Source organism: Myxocyprinus asiaticus, chromosome 34, assembly GCF_019703515.2.
Source record: "Myxocyprinus asiaticus isolate MX2 ecotype Aquarium Trade chromosome 34, UBuf_Myxa_2, whole genome shotgun sequence".
Lineage (NCBI taxonomy): Eukaryota > Metazoa > Chordata > Actinopteri > Cypriniformes > Catostomidae > Myxocyprinus > Myxocyprinus asiaticus.
In genome coordinates, this window is record NC_059377.1 from 41,797,639 (window position 1) to 41,815,366 (window position 17,728).

Sequence of the window (17,728 nt, forward strand, 5' to 3'; positions counted from 1 at the left end):
GTGCACCTGGGAAGCTCCTACATCCAAGTTTGTTATGCCATGTCACGCATTTAAACCGGAATTTTTTTTTTTGATAGAAACAAAATAATGGATGACAACAAAAGCTAGTTTCTGTTCCATTTCTCTTTACCCAACCTATATAATTTTTGCTTGGTATCTAACAAAATGAGTTAATAATACTTAAATACAGAATAATTTTACAAAATCATTCACAGAGTTCCGCTATCTTTTATGTCCACATGACCCTTCCAAAGTCAAAACTTGGCAACTCAGGAATCATTCAGAGAATGTTTCCAACCGGTCAGTACGATTCTGCTTGGTCATTCATGTGCTTATAACTTGTAATTACGCTATTTCTGTATCCCCTACTGCCTCAAGGTTATGCTGCCTTCACATGCTTCCGGAATTATCCTACTTCCCACTTCTGAAGTCGTCATTAAAGGAACATTCCGCGTTCAAAACAAGTTAAGCTCAATCGACAGCATTTATGGCATAATGTTGATGACCACAAAAATCAATTTTGACTCTTTTCTCCTTTTCTTTAAAAAAGCAAACATTCGAGGTTACAGTGAGGCACTTACAATGGAAGTCAATGGGGACAATAAAAGTGAATGTGGCCAATTTTTAGAGGGTTTAAACACAGAAATAAGAAGCTTAGGTAACGCATTTGTAACATTGGCTATAACTTTGCACAGAAAAGGTTTGTAAGTGATTTTATCACACTTAAATCATGTTAACACTCATATCCTTTATGTCTTGTGTCTATACTTTTGAAAAAGTATTTTAACATTAAAATATTTGATCCATTGACTTCCATTGTAATTGTCTAACTGTAACCAAGATTTATTTATTTTAATATTTTATTTTATTTTTATCCCCTTTTCTCCCCAATTTGGAATGCCCAATTCCCACTACTTAGTAGGTCCTCGTGGTGGCACGGTTACTCACCTCAATCCGGGTGGCGGAGGACAAGCCTCAGTTGCCTCTGCTTCTGAGACCGTCAATCTGCTCATCTTATCACGTGGCTCGTTGTGCATGACACCGCGGAGACTCACAGCATGTGGAGGCTCATGCTACTCTCCGCGATCCACACACAACTTACCACGCGCCCCATTGAGAGCGAGAACCACTAATCATGACCACGAGGAGGTTACCCCATGTGACTCTACCCTCCCTAGCAACCGGGCCAATTTGGTTGCTTAGGAGACCTGGCTGGAGTCACTCAGCACACCCTGGATTTGAACTCGCGACTCCAGGGGTGTTAGTCAGTGTCAATACTCGCTGAGCTACCCAGGCCCCAGATTTGTGCTTTTTTAAAGAAAAGGAGAAAAGAGTCGAAATTGACAACATTATGCCACAAATGCTGCTGACTGAGCTTAACTTGTATTGAACTCGGAATATTCCTTTAAGAGTGATAACATCAAGTGCTTTGTTGTCGGATAGAAAATAAAACATGGATGAGGAGACTATGTTCATTCTTGTATATTTCTTTGGGAACTCCTATTTTGACACCGTAATAAATGTTAGTCAGCTTGCCTTACATAATGAAAGTTTGGTCAAATACATGCTATTTTGTACAACATGCTTCAAATGGTTACTGATATACGTAAATGTATGCGGCCGAAACAGCTAGCGATAACAAGGCAGCTGCATTTAGAAAAGTAAACAAAACCTATCATTCACTAGAGAAACCGTGCTGTCCTCCACCATGTTGAAAGTTTCCCAGATTTAATTACAAATCAAGGGGGCATTCATGTGTAACTTCCAAACTCGCATTTACCATATCTACCAATTGTGATAGAACAGGAAGTCAGCATTAGACTGCAGATACCCCTTTTAACTGTATCATGTTAGCAAACAAAGACGCTAACTCTTAAATTAGCATGTTGCCTGATAACATCACAGCTTATCACTCAAACTGGCCTGGACCTACTGAGCAATCCCTTAACCCAGTGAAATCATCCTTTAGTTTATGTAATCACTACCAGGATGCAACAGAAAGTGGAAGATTATATAGAAAACAATGCATTAGCATGCTAGCTGTCTACTTAGCAGACAACTCAATGTAAAATCTTAAAAAAAAAGAGTAAAAGAGTCTTGTTAAAACGTTTTTAAAACTCTCACTGGTTTATTTAATGTATCTACTAACAATGTCCAACAGTGCATGCATCACAGAAGATTTATGTCATATTTGTCTTTTTTCTTTCTTTCTGAAAGTCATGAAAATTCTCACCACAGTGTCATTTCCAGCACATCTCAAATTCTGTGTTGTGTTTAATAGAATTCTGTGGTGAAAATGACGCTAATGGAAATTACATTTTTACATTTTTTAAAGGCTGCCTCCTTTGTCTTGATGATCTTTTTTTTTAAATAAAAAAATAAAATAAAAAAAATACATAAAATAATATATATATATATATATATATATATATATATATATATATATATATATATATATATATATATATATTAAGGGAAACATTTTTTTGTGTGGTGGGAATGACGCACAACTGTTAGTGTTAAAATGTAAAAAAAAAATGTAATTGATAGAAATTATTTTCACACAATAATGTAAATATTGAAGTGGTTTATGTTTATTTCACTCTTTGTATTGTATTTTTATAATAGTTTTTAAAATATAAACTGTATTATTATAAGCCTAAAATAGTAAAATCTAAACATAAAAGGCATTTGAAAAGTGCCACAAAAATAAATAAATAAATAAATAAAATTATGAAGTTCTGGTAAAAAGTTTCCAAGTCAGTTTAAATATTACCTTTATACAACATATATATATATATATATATATATATATATATATATATATATATATATATATATATATATATAATTATTATTATTATTTTATTTATTTTTATTTTATTTTTTTTCCGATTTAATGAAAATCAACCACTGGGACCGAAGTTGAAGAAACATCCAGTGACAGAATAAAGAGCTTGTCCTCTCTCAGGTGGCAGTAAAATAGTGTTCAAAGTAAATATTTCCTCATTAATTGCCTGATGTAATTCTATAGATCTAGCGAGACGTTTATGAGTAAATGAAAGAAAACTGCTGAGAGCCCACATTCACGAAATAGGACTCTAACAACCAGGTTCCTGCCAACTTGGAAGAGATAAGAAGTAAATTAATTAGAAAGCAATTGGACTTCGTTGAGGCGCCAACGCAAAGCTCTCAAGAGACAGAAACCGACTATTTCAGAAAATAATTAGCATTTCCATTTGTGTTCCTTGCCACAGTCACCTTCGGCTTGCTCACTGCGGGTCTAAATACAATTATTATTTAATTACTTATTTTTAAACACAATTCACAATCATATTTTATCAAACTACACAGTGATGACTCTAAGACATTATAGATATTACAGTTTCATTTTCTGTTAATGCATGTTCTTCTGTAAAGCTACTTTGAAACTATGAGTGTTGTAAAGGTGCTATACAAATAAAAATGACTTGACTTTCCTGCTGGAAAAAAACAGGTCATACCAGCTTAAGGTGGTCAAGATGATTTTATGAAACATTGTGCTGGTTAGACCTTGAGATCCCACCAATATAACCAAGGTCAAGCTTCCCATTTTTTTTATACCAGTGCATGGATTTTTAAAGTAATTTGTGATTACTGGATAGCAATTTTTAAAACCATTTTATAGAGATTGCACTCACAAAGAGCAATTCATAGCCAATTGAATATTTTAAGAACCAAGCACAACTAGAAAAATGTACATACAGTGTATATTTTTAAGAGAACTTTCCATGATTTTAATAGTTTTCCAGTCTTGAAAATCACAGACTGTGTGTCACCCGATGACAGATGCCAGTATGACCCCACAAACGTAGCAGGTCTGTTAAGTCACACACCGACGGCTACACAACGGCAACTAGACTCACTAACCATGATTCAGTACAACATTTTAATTATGAAGAAAATGAAACTAGTGCAGCTATGCAGGAAAACAGTTAACTGGAACAATGGTCAATTATACAGTTTAGCACTCATTATTAGAGGTCGACCGATAGTGGATTTATAGAATGGCAAAAATAAATAAATAAATAATAATAATAATAAATAATAATAATAATAATAATAATAATTTCTTTATTTCCTATGGCAGACAAAGACAAAGAGTCCAAAATGAATAAAATCCCAAATGCCATTTTTTGTTCAACACAAAATCAGATTTTTTTTCACCAAGATTTGATGCATAACGCAGGACTTTTAAGTGTAAACAAGCCCGAAACACACCGAATACGACTCTTATTTTGAAATGAAAAATTGAAGAACTATTTGGCAACTATTGACAGATTTTTTCAGATAACCGATAGTTCCAAAAAGCAACTATCAGCACTGATTAATCGGTAAAACCGATATATCGGTCTGATGGCTTCAACAGAAGCATATACCATCGATTAACAACTTCGGAGCTCACGGCAGGTCTGTATTTAAAGGTTAACAAATTATCGTTAAAAATAAATTAGCCTTAGGAGAAAATGAATGTTGCGCTCTATAGACCGCTATAGACCTTTGACAATTTGCGCAACTGAAAACCATTTTTTGTTTTCTAAATGCGGCTGTGTCATATGTAAAATGTTATTATTTGTTTATTTTATTATTATCTAAATGTGCAGGTACATATGTTTAGGCAAGAACCGTCTTACCTATCTGCAGCAATACGGGCGTGACTAGCGCCGTCTCCATGGCGTAACAGAACTCTCGGCCGAACATGACGGCACCGTGCATGATCCACTGGTGTAGCGGGATGCGATCTATAGAGGCCTCGCTGACCGACTCCTCCTGACTCTCCAAATCCCGCCCTCCAGCTCCACCCCCTTCATTAGCCCCACCTCCTCCTCCGCCCCGTTTCTCCACAGACACCGCCACAACGGCCTGCATCTGCACGGCTTCAGCCTCAGTGTTCTGGGGCGCCATCGTCGCCGTCGGCATGCACTCAGAGGAATGATCACGCAAATCACAACGGAACCAAACACACTCGATGTGACAATGCAGCTCCGTTGGACGTCCTGTTCCGTGGATCACATTCAAGGCGCGGCAAACATTCCAAAACGTGCCGTTTGTCAGGTCAATCCCTTTGATGTGTGTATGTACGTGAATGTGTATGTGAGTCTGTATGTGTGTGTGTGTGTGTGTGTGTGAGAGTGTGTTTGTGTGTGTGTATTTGTGTTTACTGTCTATTGGAAACAGTAAAAATCCATATAATTTGCCATTCAGTTAATACCAGTTTCATAATTTGTATGGAGGCGGTGTTGTAGAGGGGGGAGGGCAGGCCGAGGGGTGAAGGGTGGGAGAAACCAGACGGAATGCACCCGAGAATCCCCATGGAGTGACCGATCAATCTGAGAGAGAAAGAGAGAGAAAGAGAGTTATTAAAATGCAAAAAACTTTTTACCATTCTTCATAAAAATTCTTCACAAAAAATAGCTTGTTTTCATAACTTTCATACTGACGTAGCAAAGCAATTGCGCCCTGGATTTGATTTTCAGGGGCATTTTTTACCTTTACCTTTCTTTTTTTTTTTTTTAATTGAGAATTTCTGAGATTGAGAATGTATTACTTTTTACCCATAAAAGTAAATCAACAAACTCATATTTTATGTGATAATATACTATATACACCGATGAGCCAAAACATTATGACCACTCACAGGTGAAGCAAGTAACATTGATCATCTCCTAACAAGGCAACATGTCAAGGTCTGGGTAGATTAGATGGTAAGCAAACAATCAGTTCTCATTGTCAATGTGTTGAATGCAGGAGAAATGGGCAGGGGTAAAGACCTGAGTGACTTTGACAAGGGCCAAATTGTTATGGCCAGACAACTGGGTCGCATCTCTGAAACGGCAAGGCTCGTGGGGTGCTCCCGGTCAACAGTGGTGAGTACCTACCGACAGTGGTCCGAGAAGGGACAAACCACAAACTGGTGACAGGGTGTTGGGCGCCCAAGGCTCATCGATGCGCAAGGGCAACGAAGGCTATCCCGTCTGGTCCAAACCGACAGAAGGTCTACTGTGGCACAAGTCACTGAAAATTTTAATGACAGTTACAGGAGGAATGTGTCACAACACAGAGTGCATCGCACCCTGCTGTGTATGGGGCTGCGTAGCCGCTGAGCAGTCAAAGTGTCCATTATGACCTCTGTCCACCGTCGAAAGCGCCTACAATGGGCACACAAGCATCGGAACTGGACCTTGGAGCAGTGGAAGAAGGTCATCTGGTCCGATGAGTCCCATTTTCTTTTACATCACGTGGACGACCGTGTACGTGTGATCCGTTTATCTGAGGAAGTGATGGCACCAGGATGCACTGTGGGAAGATGACAAGCCGGTGGAGGGAGTGTGATGCTCTGGGCAAAGTTCTGCTGGGAAACCCTGGGTTCGGCCTTTCATGTGGACGTCAATCTGACACGTGCCACCTTCCTAAACATCGTTGCAGACCAGGTACACCCCTTCATGGCAATGGTATTCCCTGATGGCAGTGGCCTCTTTCAGCAGGATAATGCGCCCTGTCACACTGCACACATTGTTCAGGAATGGTTTGAGGAACATGATGAAGAGTTCAAGTTGTTGCCCTGGCCTTAAAATTCCCCAGATCTCAATCCGACTGAGCATCTGTGGGATGTGCTGGACCAACAAGTCAGATCCACGGCGGCTCCACCTCGCAACTTACAGGACTTGAAGGATCAGCTGCTAATGTCTTGATGCCAGATACCACAGGACACTTTCAGGGGACTTATAGAGTCCATGCCTCGGTGGGTCGGCGCTAATTTGTTGGCACGTGGCGGACAACAGCATATTAGGCAGGTGGTCATAATTTTTAGGCTCATCAGTGTATAACTAGGAATATAAAAAATATTAAGAACTCTACCAAATGTTACTAATAAAAAACAGGGCATTTGTTGCCCTCAAATTTAGAATTTTGGGGACATTTTTGTCACTTTCGGTGGCATTTTTATCCCAAGCCCCCCATTCATTTCTGACTTTGGCGGGGAGAAACATTATTCACCAAATAAAATAAAAAAATCGAGGTCTAGAGTCAATTCCACATGATAGCCCAATCAAATCTTGATAGATAAAAATCTTGTCATACAATATTTTTCGGCAGATATTCTTGTTTCTCTCTGAAATCTGTCACATTACAGAAAATAAACATTCCAATCGTTCAAATAAAAATAAAAATCTGTCATAATTTATTAATCGTTTCAAACTTGTATGACATTCTTTCATTCGTGGAACACAAAAATGTGTGAATAATGACTATAATTTTGGTCTGTTCAGACTTTTTGATGCATTTCCTGAACTGCACAACAAAAACAAACGTAGAGTAAAACTGGACAACAATCAATCAGGCTGCGTGACGATTGGTGATGCTGTGGCTTCCCTTCTAAAGCAGTGCTATCAGAACTCGGGCTCTTGATTGTTTTAGCAGGCAGTCTTTGGCTACTGCAGGCAAGACGCTGATAAGACACAAATACTATCAGATTTCAGCTCCATACAGTGAGTAAAGTACTTGGAACAGCTGACAAGGATTCCCATGTGTCGCCTCTGGGCCATCGGAGCAATGGTCTAAACTGGCAGCTGACTGGTTACTTAATCCTTACCCTGTTCTCATGCAGAAAGATGACTGGACGAGAGATAACTAGACACCTGGTGTCATACCAAATCCAATCCCATTCCCCCTCCCCCTGAAATTCGATTTGGTGCCTGATCACAAATGCTACAATATCTCTTGTTGATCTATTGCGATGTTCTCTTAAACATGAACATATGTCCATTAAAGTCTTTCCAAAATAATAGCACATATCACATGACATACACAAAAAAGAAATGGTCAAATTAAGCTAATCTCTCTGTCTCTCTCTTTGTGTTTTCAGTTAGCTTACAGTTAGCATGCTAACAGCTAAGCCTGATAAGCTAGGCTACCCTGCTATCTCTGTGTTAGAAATGAAAATATCCCAGATAGCACATGTAAATCTACTGACATCTGAGACATACATGTTATAGACGTATTGTAGATGAGCAAACACATCAAATAGACGTCTGGGTGATGTATGTGTGCTATTTGGTATAATACATAATACCAAAATTCCAGCTCAACCAGATTCCCTGCAGATTAACTACCAGTTTTAACCAGGTTGACCAAAATGGTCTATGTTCACATTGGCCCCACCAGCTTGTATACCAACCTGTCTCCCAGTTTAACCATCTGACAGTGTTAATCTCGTCAATTAAATTACACGAAATTTCTTTTTTTGTGTGTTAATAATAACAACAAAGTTGAGACAAAAAAGACGCATCATGACCATAATCAAACAGTATGAATATACTGTTGTGTGTATATATAAATACAGTATATATACTGTATATTAGGGCTGTCAATTGATTACATTATTTAAAATCGAATTAATTGCATGATGTGCCGATAGATTAATTACACTAGATGCTATTTATCGCATATCAATATTTACTGTGAAAGGCCCCCTAATAAAAGGTGATTTAGAATGAAATAATTAAAATAATTATATTATATATACATATATTTTGGCAACAGACAAGTAAAGCATTTAGACAATAAAAAAAGTGTCTTTTAAAAGTAAAAATATTGTTTGTTTTATTTCCATATCAATGAACATAACCCTATTATTTACCTACAGTACATCCCTCAATTTGTATTTATTTATTTAGCTCTACTTTTAATTGTTAGTCTATGTACTAATGTGTCAGTCGGAGGCAAACATTTTGGAGGGTCTCACTTTGATTGCATCATAGTTTTCAGCACCTCATTCTATTCATTTTAGGATAATGTATCAAGTTAAACAAAGTCTGAAACTTTGAAAAATGCATCTCGAGATACCAGCTCATCCCAGCTCAGCTACATATCGGAGATGATTAATTGCGTTCATTTTTTTAATGCATTATTTTTCATATAATTAAACGCACAAAATTAATGCGATAAATCGACATCACTAATATATATATATATATATATATATATATATATATATATATATATATTATATTATATATTATTATAATATATATTAAGGCTGTCGATTTAATGCGTTAATTCAGTGTGATTAATTATATAAAAAATAAAGCGTTAAAAAAAATAACGCATGTAATTATGTCCCCGAACCGTGATAAGGAATATTCCTTCCATATGAGCAATTCAAGCTTGAAGTACCTCCTGTTTTCTCCAGGGGGCAGTAAGTGAAACTTCAGCTGTATAGACAACGAGCAGCTTATACAGAGAACAAACCACACTTACTGACAGCAGACAAACCATGATGAGAACATGCTTGCGTACAAACACAGCTTGATGGAGCACAAATCCAAACGCAGGGATCTCACGTGTTTTTCTAAGCTTCAAACTATGCTTAACTTGACACAGCGACCTTAAAAACGGTATGTTTATGATGCGACGCAAACGAGACGCTCCAAAAGTGTCTAACGCAGGTATGCATTGATGTGTCCTTAGACAAGCCCTCATAATAAATCTATCTCAGACTGATTGACAAATTCAATTGCAAAATGGATTGTGTGAACTGTAGGCCAGTGATAGGCAGATGACAAAAGTTCAATAATATGGAAATAAACTAAATATTGCATACTAAAGTCACTTTCTGGCTTTAGTCACTTTACAATAAGGTTCTATTTGTTAATGTTAGTTAATGCATTAGGTATCATGAACAAACAGCTAACAATATATTGTTTACAGCATTTATTCTTTGTTAATATTAGTTAATAAAAATACCATTTTTGATTGTAATTCATCTTAGTTCATAATGCATTTACTAATGTTAACAAACACAACTTTTGATTTGAGAAATGTATTGGTATATGTTGAAATGAACATTAACTAAGATTAATAAAAGCTGTAAAAGTATTGTGCATTGTTAGTTCATGTTAACTAATATTAACAAATAAAAACTTATTGTAAAGTGTTACCGTCTTTTTTAATGATTTACTCGTGTGCCACAATGATATAATGCATTTTACTTATCTATATTATTATTTTTTATAATATATATTTTATTTATAATGATTTAAATATAACCTATTTATAAGTATTTAATCATTATTTATTTAATTATTGTTGTTTGAGGGGCTAAGCAAATATTTATATATGCGATTAATTCCGATTAATTGGATTAATTAATCAGCATACCATGTAATTAATTTGATTAAAAATGTTAAATGATTGACAGCCCTAATATACTATATATATATATATATATATTTAATATGTTAGAACGATGTGTAAATATTTAAGTAGTTTATACATTTTTCAAAATATTTTAGTATTTGGTTAAAATGTAGTCTTTTATACATTTTGCACATTATTGCCAACTAAAATATTAATTTTTGTCGACTAAATTTATATGCCATTTTAGTCAGAGTTAAACTGACTTAAATTAATAAAATATGACATGATAAAATATTGACTAAATTTAAAGGACATTTTTGTCAAAAGACAAAAATTATGACTAAAATAAAAAACTGTGTAAAAACACTGCCAGCCAACAAGTGCCCCAAAACTTCTCTCAAACCATCAAAACAGACAAGCATAACCATTCTGACCAGGTTGTTTTAAGCATTTAGTTTTCTCCCCCCAGCATGGTCAACCTAGTTACCACCATAATCTGATTTTAGAGAGTTGAGGTGATGTTCGTTGAAGCAGATGCACTGTCACATGTGCAGAAATATGAATGAATAGCTTTCATCATGAATGCAGGAAGACGCTGTGCTAATGCTAATGCTCCCGGCATTAGCGCAAGTGAGCCTGAGGTGTCCTTTACCGTCCATCTAAGGTTGCCACTTTTGAGGTTTTAAAATTAGGGACACTTATATGGCTTATATGACTTATATGACATTTCAGGCGGTCCCTTACCCACTGTTCAATGTTAAATTGCCGATCTGGAACGATTTCACCATGACGCCATCTGACTAGCTTAAAATTGATTCAATCGGGGACGCATCATTTTATCTTTAAATACGGGATAATCCTGTATTTTACAGGACGGGTGGCAACCCTACATCCATCATTTACAATCAGAGCACAGCACGAGAGAGATTGAGAAACAAAATCCCTGCCACCAATATTTCAACAACCATCATTTCAACCACAGCGTCGAGTTTATTAGCATCAAGATATATATTAGCAAAGCAGGTAAATGGCCACATTAGCCTTTGACTACAGAATCAGCAACAATCAAAAACATCTGCGACACAACAGTACGGCTCTGGTTTTATTTGAAAGTGTCTTCAAGGCGTTCTCCTCAGGGGGTTTGGCAAATGTACCCTCTGCGCCAAAACCGCCCTGTCATGCGAGAAGGTAAGTGGGGCCTGGAGTGGGTGGTGCTGGATTCATTTCCACTGCGGCACTGTGGAAAATGTTCTCATCAGTGTGTCAGACGACACTGTTACACACAGAGAGAAAACTAACATCCAGGAGACACAAAAAACCCTTTGAGATCCTGTTGAAAATAAACGCAGTTTCCAAAACAACTGTGCTGTTTCAGAGGTAATGAGGAATGGGACGAGGGGAGACTGGATCAATAAATATGAATCAGGTATTAATGTATGGATAATGACCTTTGAGGTGATGGAGTGGAAGTGAGGATGTCACCTGTGCAAAGACTGTTTCATAACAACATCACATGGGCCGAACTCGCTTACTATCCATTGACAATCTGTCAGTGGGATTTGTAACCTTTAAACTGTTAATCGGTCAGGTCTCCATGATTCACGGCCGACAGCAATGATGTCAAATTAGCCAAATATCTTATATATTTTTTTCTTTATCACTTATCGCTTATTTGTAAAGCACCTTTCATCATTTCAAAGCAGCTTTATAGAAAATCACACAGAAATGTCTTAAATATCTGAAAGCCCAGTGTGAACAACTTTATACGAAATGTGACCATGAAATATTGAATAGAAATTAAATAATTGCAATGATTTAATGTATAAGGAGAGATATTCAAATAAGCCCAAATGGGTTTCAAATCGCTCTCCCATTGTTTCCATTTGTGTGTGTGTGTGTGTGTGTGTGTGTCAGGGTTTCTGTTAACCTGTAATTACTGGGTTTTGACTGATAAAATATTAACACGAAGCGTCAGCAACCCCTTTAGTTGATGGTACAACATGCCGCCATCCCTGTGATCACGGAGGTTTAAACTTTCCCAAAAGCTTGTGAAGTCCTAATCCGCTACTACAAAGTGTTGTGTCCCGCACACTGACAAAAGCAGCCTGCCTTATTTCCGTCTTGCGTGCCCACAGTGAGAGGTTTCTAACTTCAGAATCTGTGCATGAAGGGATCCGCAACGTGCACATCCAAAGTATCTTTTGGCCTTTATGGTTAGGTCAGATTAGGGTTAGGGTTAGCATGTATTGATATTAGCCTTCATAATTTTCACAGTTCTGCTCTCAAATTAGTGGGGGACTTAATTTCATTATCATTATTCATTATCCCAGAAAATTCTGGAGACCAAAAATTAGTTGGGATGCTGTTGACTTATACTGTTGACTAGGTATTGATAAAGATTTCCCGATTCAATTCTGATTCACAAGCTCTCAATTCGATTCGATATACAGTAGATTCATATGAGTATATTTCAGTTATAATGTCCCTTTTGCTAATATATGAAATATATTCTCTCCCAGCTAATGTTGTTAATCATAGTGGGGGCCTTCTAACTAGGTACATTATGAAAATATAAATTTTACTAATTATATTTTATTTGTTTTTCATCATTTTGGTGACATTTTAGCTTTTAAAAGTGAACAAATCAATATATTTAATGAATAAATATGATAATATATTGTATATATAATTATTTTGTTACATTGTTATTGTTTAACCCTTTAAGCTCGGCTGGACCCACCAGTGAGAAAAAAAAATATTACCTACTATTAACTGCAGTCTTCACCAACACAAAATAGGTACGTTTGAAAGCTTAGAAGCTCTACTTTCCAATGCATGCAGGCATTATTATCAAAACTGAACAAGTGCTTTGAAATTTGCAGACAAATCAGAAGAGTTCCGTTTTGATAATTTATTTTAAAAACATTTGCGCTGTACATATTATTGCAATCGATAAAAACATCAAACTGATCAAATAGCCAATAGTGTCATATGTTGTTGGAAAGCTCTCAAAGAGTAGAATACAACCAGCATATTTGTGTTACTCAAAGACAAAAAACATAGTGAGTAATAGCCAAGTATATTTCTTTGACAATTATGTTGGTGTTGCTTATATGCCGCATTTTCATGGAAAATAAACGGAACATAAAATATCACATACCATGACTTAGAGGAGGTGATCATCTTTCAAATGAGCCCACACAAGGTAATAAGTTGCAGAGGTCATTAGATAATCCAGACAAAGCACAATGTTACATATGGCCACCAGGAGATGGCGCCAAATACATGACACAGACTCAATGATGGCTCAAATGACACAGAATGAAACTCATTCTGTGAAATCTCATTACTAAAATCATGTCTGCATGCTATGCAAACCTTTAGTCATTGTTGTGTTTGCATGTGTAATTAGTTCTTATGTACAATTATTATGTTTTATTTGTTTTGAGAGGCTTTTGGACACTATAATAAATTATTTTTGTAATGCTGTAACTTTTGATTGCTTTGTCGTATAAATACAAACATTTTCTCAGATACAGTTGGCATGATTGGGAACAAAACAAAAGCAGTTTTTCGGAACCACCTTATTTACACCCAGAGATATACAATGTCAAATAAGTAAATTTTTGGCTAAATGTTTTTGTGATTCAGCAGTTTCTTAGGCTGAGAGTCTCAGAATGTATCATAATCTATATCATAACAATTTGAAAAGTTTTCGTTACAATGATACCAAAGACTTGACCCTCCTTGTTCTTTTGTTTTGTTTTTGTTGAGTTATAAGCCTTTAATTTTGGGTATGCTACTGAAACAGGAAATCTTTAAAAACACCTTTAGAGCTTAAAGGGATAATAACATAATTTGTACTATTTACAGGTATTTATATTGATTTGTTGAACACGTGTTAAAAACTGGTACTGTCTCTTCAATAAAGACAGCATTTCCGTAAAGAGCGTCTGTGAGCACATATTGATGAGAGAGACTCGAATGGCTTTATCTCATCTGTCTTACGTGTGATTAGAATTAAATATTTATTTTTTGTTGTTTTTGATCAACAACTCACTGTAGAGAACAGAAAGAATATTAAAATAGACATTAATAAATGACAAATGGGTTGCATGGATCTGGTCTTTGGACACACATTATACGGAGCAACTTTTACTCTCAACATGCAGTGAAAGGATCTCACTGCTGAATATTCCCCACCTCTATACTACACAATTACTGCTGAGTGAAATCTAAACATTTACCTTACCACCCAGTTGCCAAATATATTCATTTTTAGACACATAGCATGACATTTGGTTGCTAATGCGAGCGATTTAATAGAGTAAAACATCGATCTTGGTATTTAAGAATCGATATCGAGATTGTCCAATCAAAGATTGTGATGCATGGGCAAATCAATATTTTTACCCACCCTTATTGACTAAGATTGTGGCCAAAACAAGGTATCTTGGAAGGCAATGCAATCTTGGTAGGCAGCTCACCAAGTTTTGTAAATGAGCTCTCATTAGTCCAACTGACCTGCAAACTGTTGTGAAAGGCAAGATGAGCACTCAGAACACCACAGATTTACACAGCTGACACGTCTACTTGTGTTACAAGGTAAACATCTATCCCCATTTCAGGTGAGGGACGTGGCACGCATAAGTGAGAACAAGAGGTGTCGAGATGCCTCTTAAAGTTCAAGGTTACAATCGTTTTTAGCAGCAGGAAACTTCTACTACCGGGTCTAGCGGTGTGTCTACGTATACAAATCTGATTCGGCAGCTTATTTTAATGTGTTAAGTCCAAACTCATGACGCCTAGATTCACATGACCCTCTTCAAACATGTAAAACACACGGCACATTTCCTCACAGTCAGCAATTAGCGATCGATCTCTCAGACTCATTAGTGTGACTTTAGCCTGACACACTGCAGCTCTCCTCAACATGACTGACATCTCGCTGTTATGCAAGACAAACACAGACAACGGGAAAGGTCTCTATGACCCACTGTGGCTTGAATGGCCTCCCATAGCTCCAAAATGCCCACATGGGACATTTTGAATTCTGTCATGGTGTATGGTAGAGGAAAATAACGTGAGGATAAACAATGAGAGATTGAGTAACATTTAACTGCTGCCATGGGATGAAATAACCCTCTGAGAGAATAAACACAGAGAAGATAGATAAGAGGAGATATTGTTCAGTACTGCAGTTGGCGATTCCTTGCAGAGATTTAACTGACTACACAACAAACTTCTAGGCACAACAAAACAGGAATAACATTGTTTACAGTTACAAAACTAACGATATCAGTGTGAGCGTGAGAATGTGGCATGGAGTTGCAGAGCAGATTTTATATTGATGTGTATTCATTGTTTACGTGAATAAGGGCCATAGTAAACATTATAATAATTATGTCCTCTCCACTTTAAGAATTTAAAGAAGTTATCCTGCCAACCTTTTGGGAGATAATCCTTATATATTAAGAAAGTTTGTTTTGCAGTCAGCCATGTAAAATGGCAACTTTATGATCAAGCAAAACCTCTGCAAAACGGTTTATTTGGCCAACCTGGTCTCATAAAATCGATTTGAGCACGCGATTTGACGCGATTTGACATGTGAGCCGAAAGTGTCGTAGAAGCATCACAAAATAACGTGATAGTGTTTCTCATCTCACATTTGCTTTTTCTGACACTATCGGTTAGGTTTAGGGTAGGGAGGTTTGTTTTGTTGATTTAAAACTCGATAGAGCATTAACCTTAAAAACCTCATCTGTTTGGGGAACATTTAACTCACTTTTAGTTCACCTCACGTAATTTTCATACTGAATGAAATGAATGAAAATGCAAGCGGTTAATGTTAACTCCACTATGGCTAGCGCTCACCTACTAATGTCTGCCATGAATGTCACATAACGCAATTAATATTCATGACCAAAGCCATGCCTGAGCAACTAACAGAAAGTAAACTTCCTGAGGAGAGAAGATGTCAACATCAGATGAGAAGAAAAGTTGTCTTTGACAAAAATACTAGGATTGGGACTACATATAAAATTTCTATATACCGCAAACCAAAAAAATTACGAACCATATCGTGGCATAACTTGATATTTCGAAATTTGCAACATTGTTTTCTGTCCATGTGATCATAAATTAAATGACCTGTCAAACATCATAATCTCTCTGTCGCTTGATGTAACCATGACTGCACTTTTTTCTACACTGTTTACAGGGTTCACACAAGGTCCTTAAAGTGCTTGAATTTAGCTTTTAGAAATGTAAGTACTGGAATATCTGGAAAATCACCTTGTTTTGATGGAAAGTGCTTCAAAGCAGATCGTTTCCTCCGTGTAATGTGTGTCCATCAAAGATGAGGCGACTCCACTTTCATTGAATAATATGTCTTAATATCCTTTCTGTTCTTTACAGTCAGATAAAAAAGTAAAAATAAATATTCATTTTAATCTCACGTGGCATGGATGCGCTAAAGAAACCGTGAGATTCTCGTTGATTTTCGCTGAACCGGAAAACTGTGAGCCGCTCGTTGAACTCTTAAAGTGACAGGTTGAGGTATGGGTAGGTTTAGGAGTACGGGTAGGGTTAGGATTAGGGGTTAGAGTTAGGTTTTGGGCTAAGGGATGGGTTAGGGGTAAAGATAACAGTGTAACTACAACTGTAATTAAATGCAAGTACTTTAAATGTAATTACAATGCAACAACATGAATGTACCTAATAAGTACATTGTATCAAATGGTTAAGTACATAGTAGTTAAGGCCACCTAATATAAAGTGGGTCCAGCATTTCTTATACAAATGTATGTAAACTCAATGTTATTACTTGTAAATTGTACACATTATTTCAAACAGTGATAGCTCATATCATTATTATACTGTATATGCAATTTCATGATATAATATAAATTAATATAATGTAGAATTTTTGTATTTTTACAAAGTTATATTTTGATTATAATAATGATGACAAACAATTGATTAAAATATAAATATACACTTTAAAGTTCAGTTCTGTTGCTTGTTCTGCACCTGATCAGCCTGAATGTAGCGCACTATTTTTGAAAGCTTATTTGTTTGTGATCTTTTCTTATAGAGAAAGGTATACGAGCAACTCTTATTATTTAAACTTTGAGCATTTACATTGTGTATTAAAGAACTTACATATGATGAGAGATTATAATGAGCATTTTGCTCAAACATAAAACAATCTGTAATATTTTGTCATTTAAATGTTATTATATCGAATCGAGATTATATTGAATCGTGAACCTCATATCGTATATTGAACCGAATAGTGAGATAACATGTCGTCCCATCCCTATAAAATAAACATTTTTATATTAATGAATGTTTTAGGCTAAATGCTAGAATAACTGGTGTTTCTGAAAAGTATATTTTTCAAGCTTCCAAATGGTATCTCAAATAAGTTGGTCTGTGGGAACTAGATATTTAAAACAGAGAATGTGCCACCAAAATTGTTCATACGACCCTTGACATGTATGCCTGAAAGTACTGTATGTGAGAGCTTGAAATGGCATGTTTTGGCATA

At 36.2% G+C, this 17,728-nt stretch overlaps 1 protein-coding gene across 1 annotated transcript in view; it reads right to left on the reverse strand.

Moving 5' to 3' along the window:
* Nucleotides 1-17,728, reverse strand: part of LOC127425229 (solute carrier family 45 member 4) — a 69,941-nt gene that overhangs the window by 21,558 nt on the left and 30,655 nt on the right. Inside the window, exon 3 of the mRNA XM_051670966.1 lies at nucleotides 4,674-5,369. Within this exon, the coding sequence (XP_051526926.1) occupies nucleotides 4,674-4,959 (286 nt within the window). The 5' untranslated portion in view covers nucleotides 4,960-5,369. The remainder of the gene's footprint in view (nucleotides 1-4,673; nucleotides 5,370-17,728) is intronic.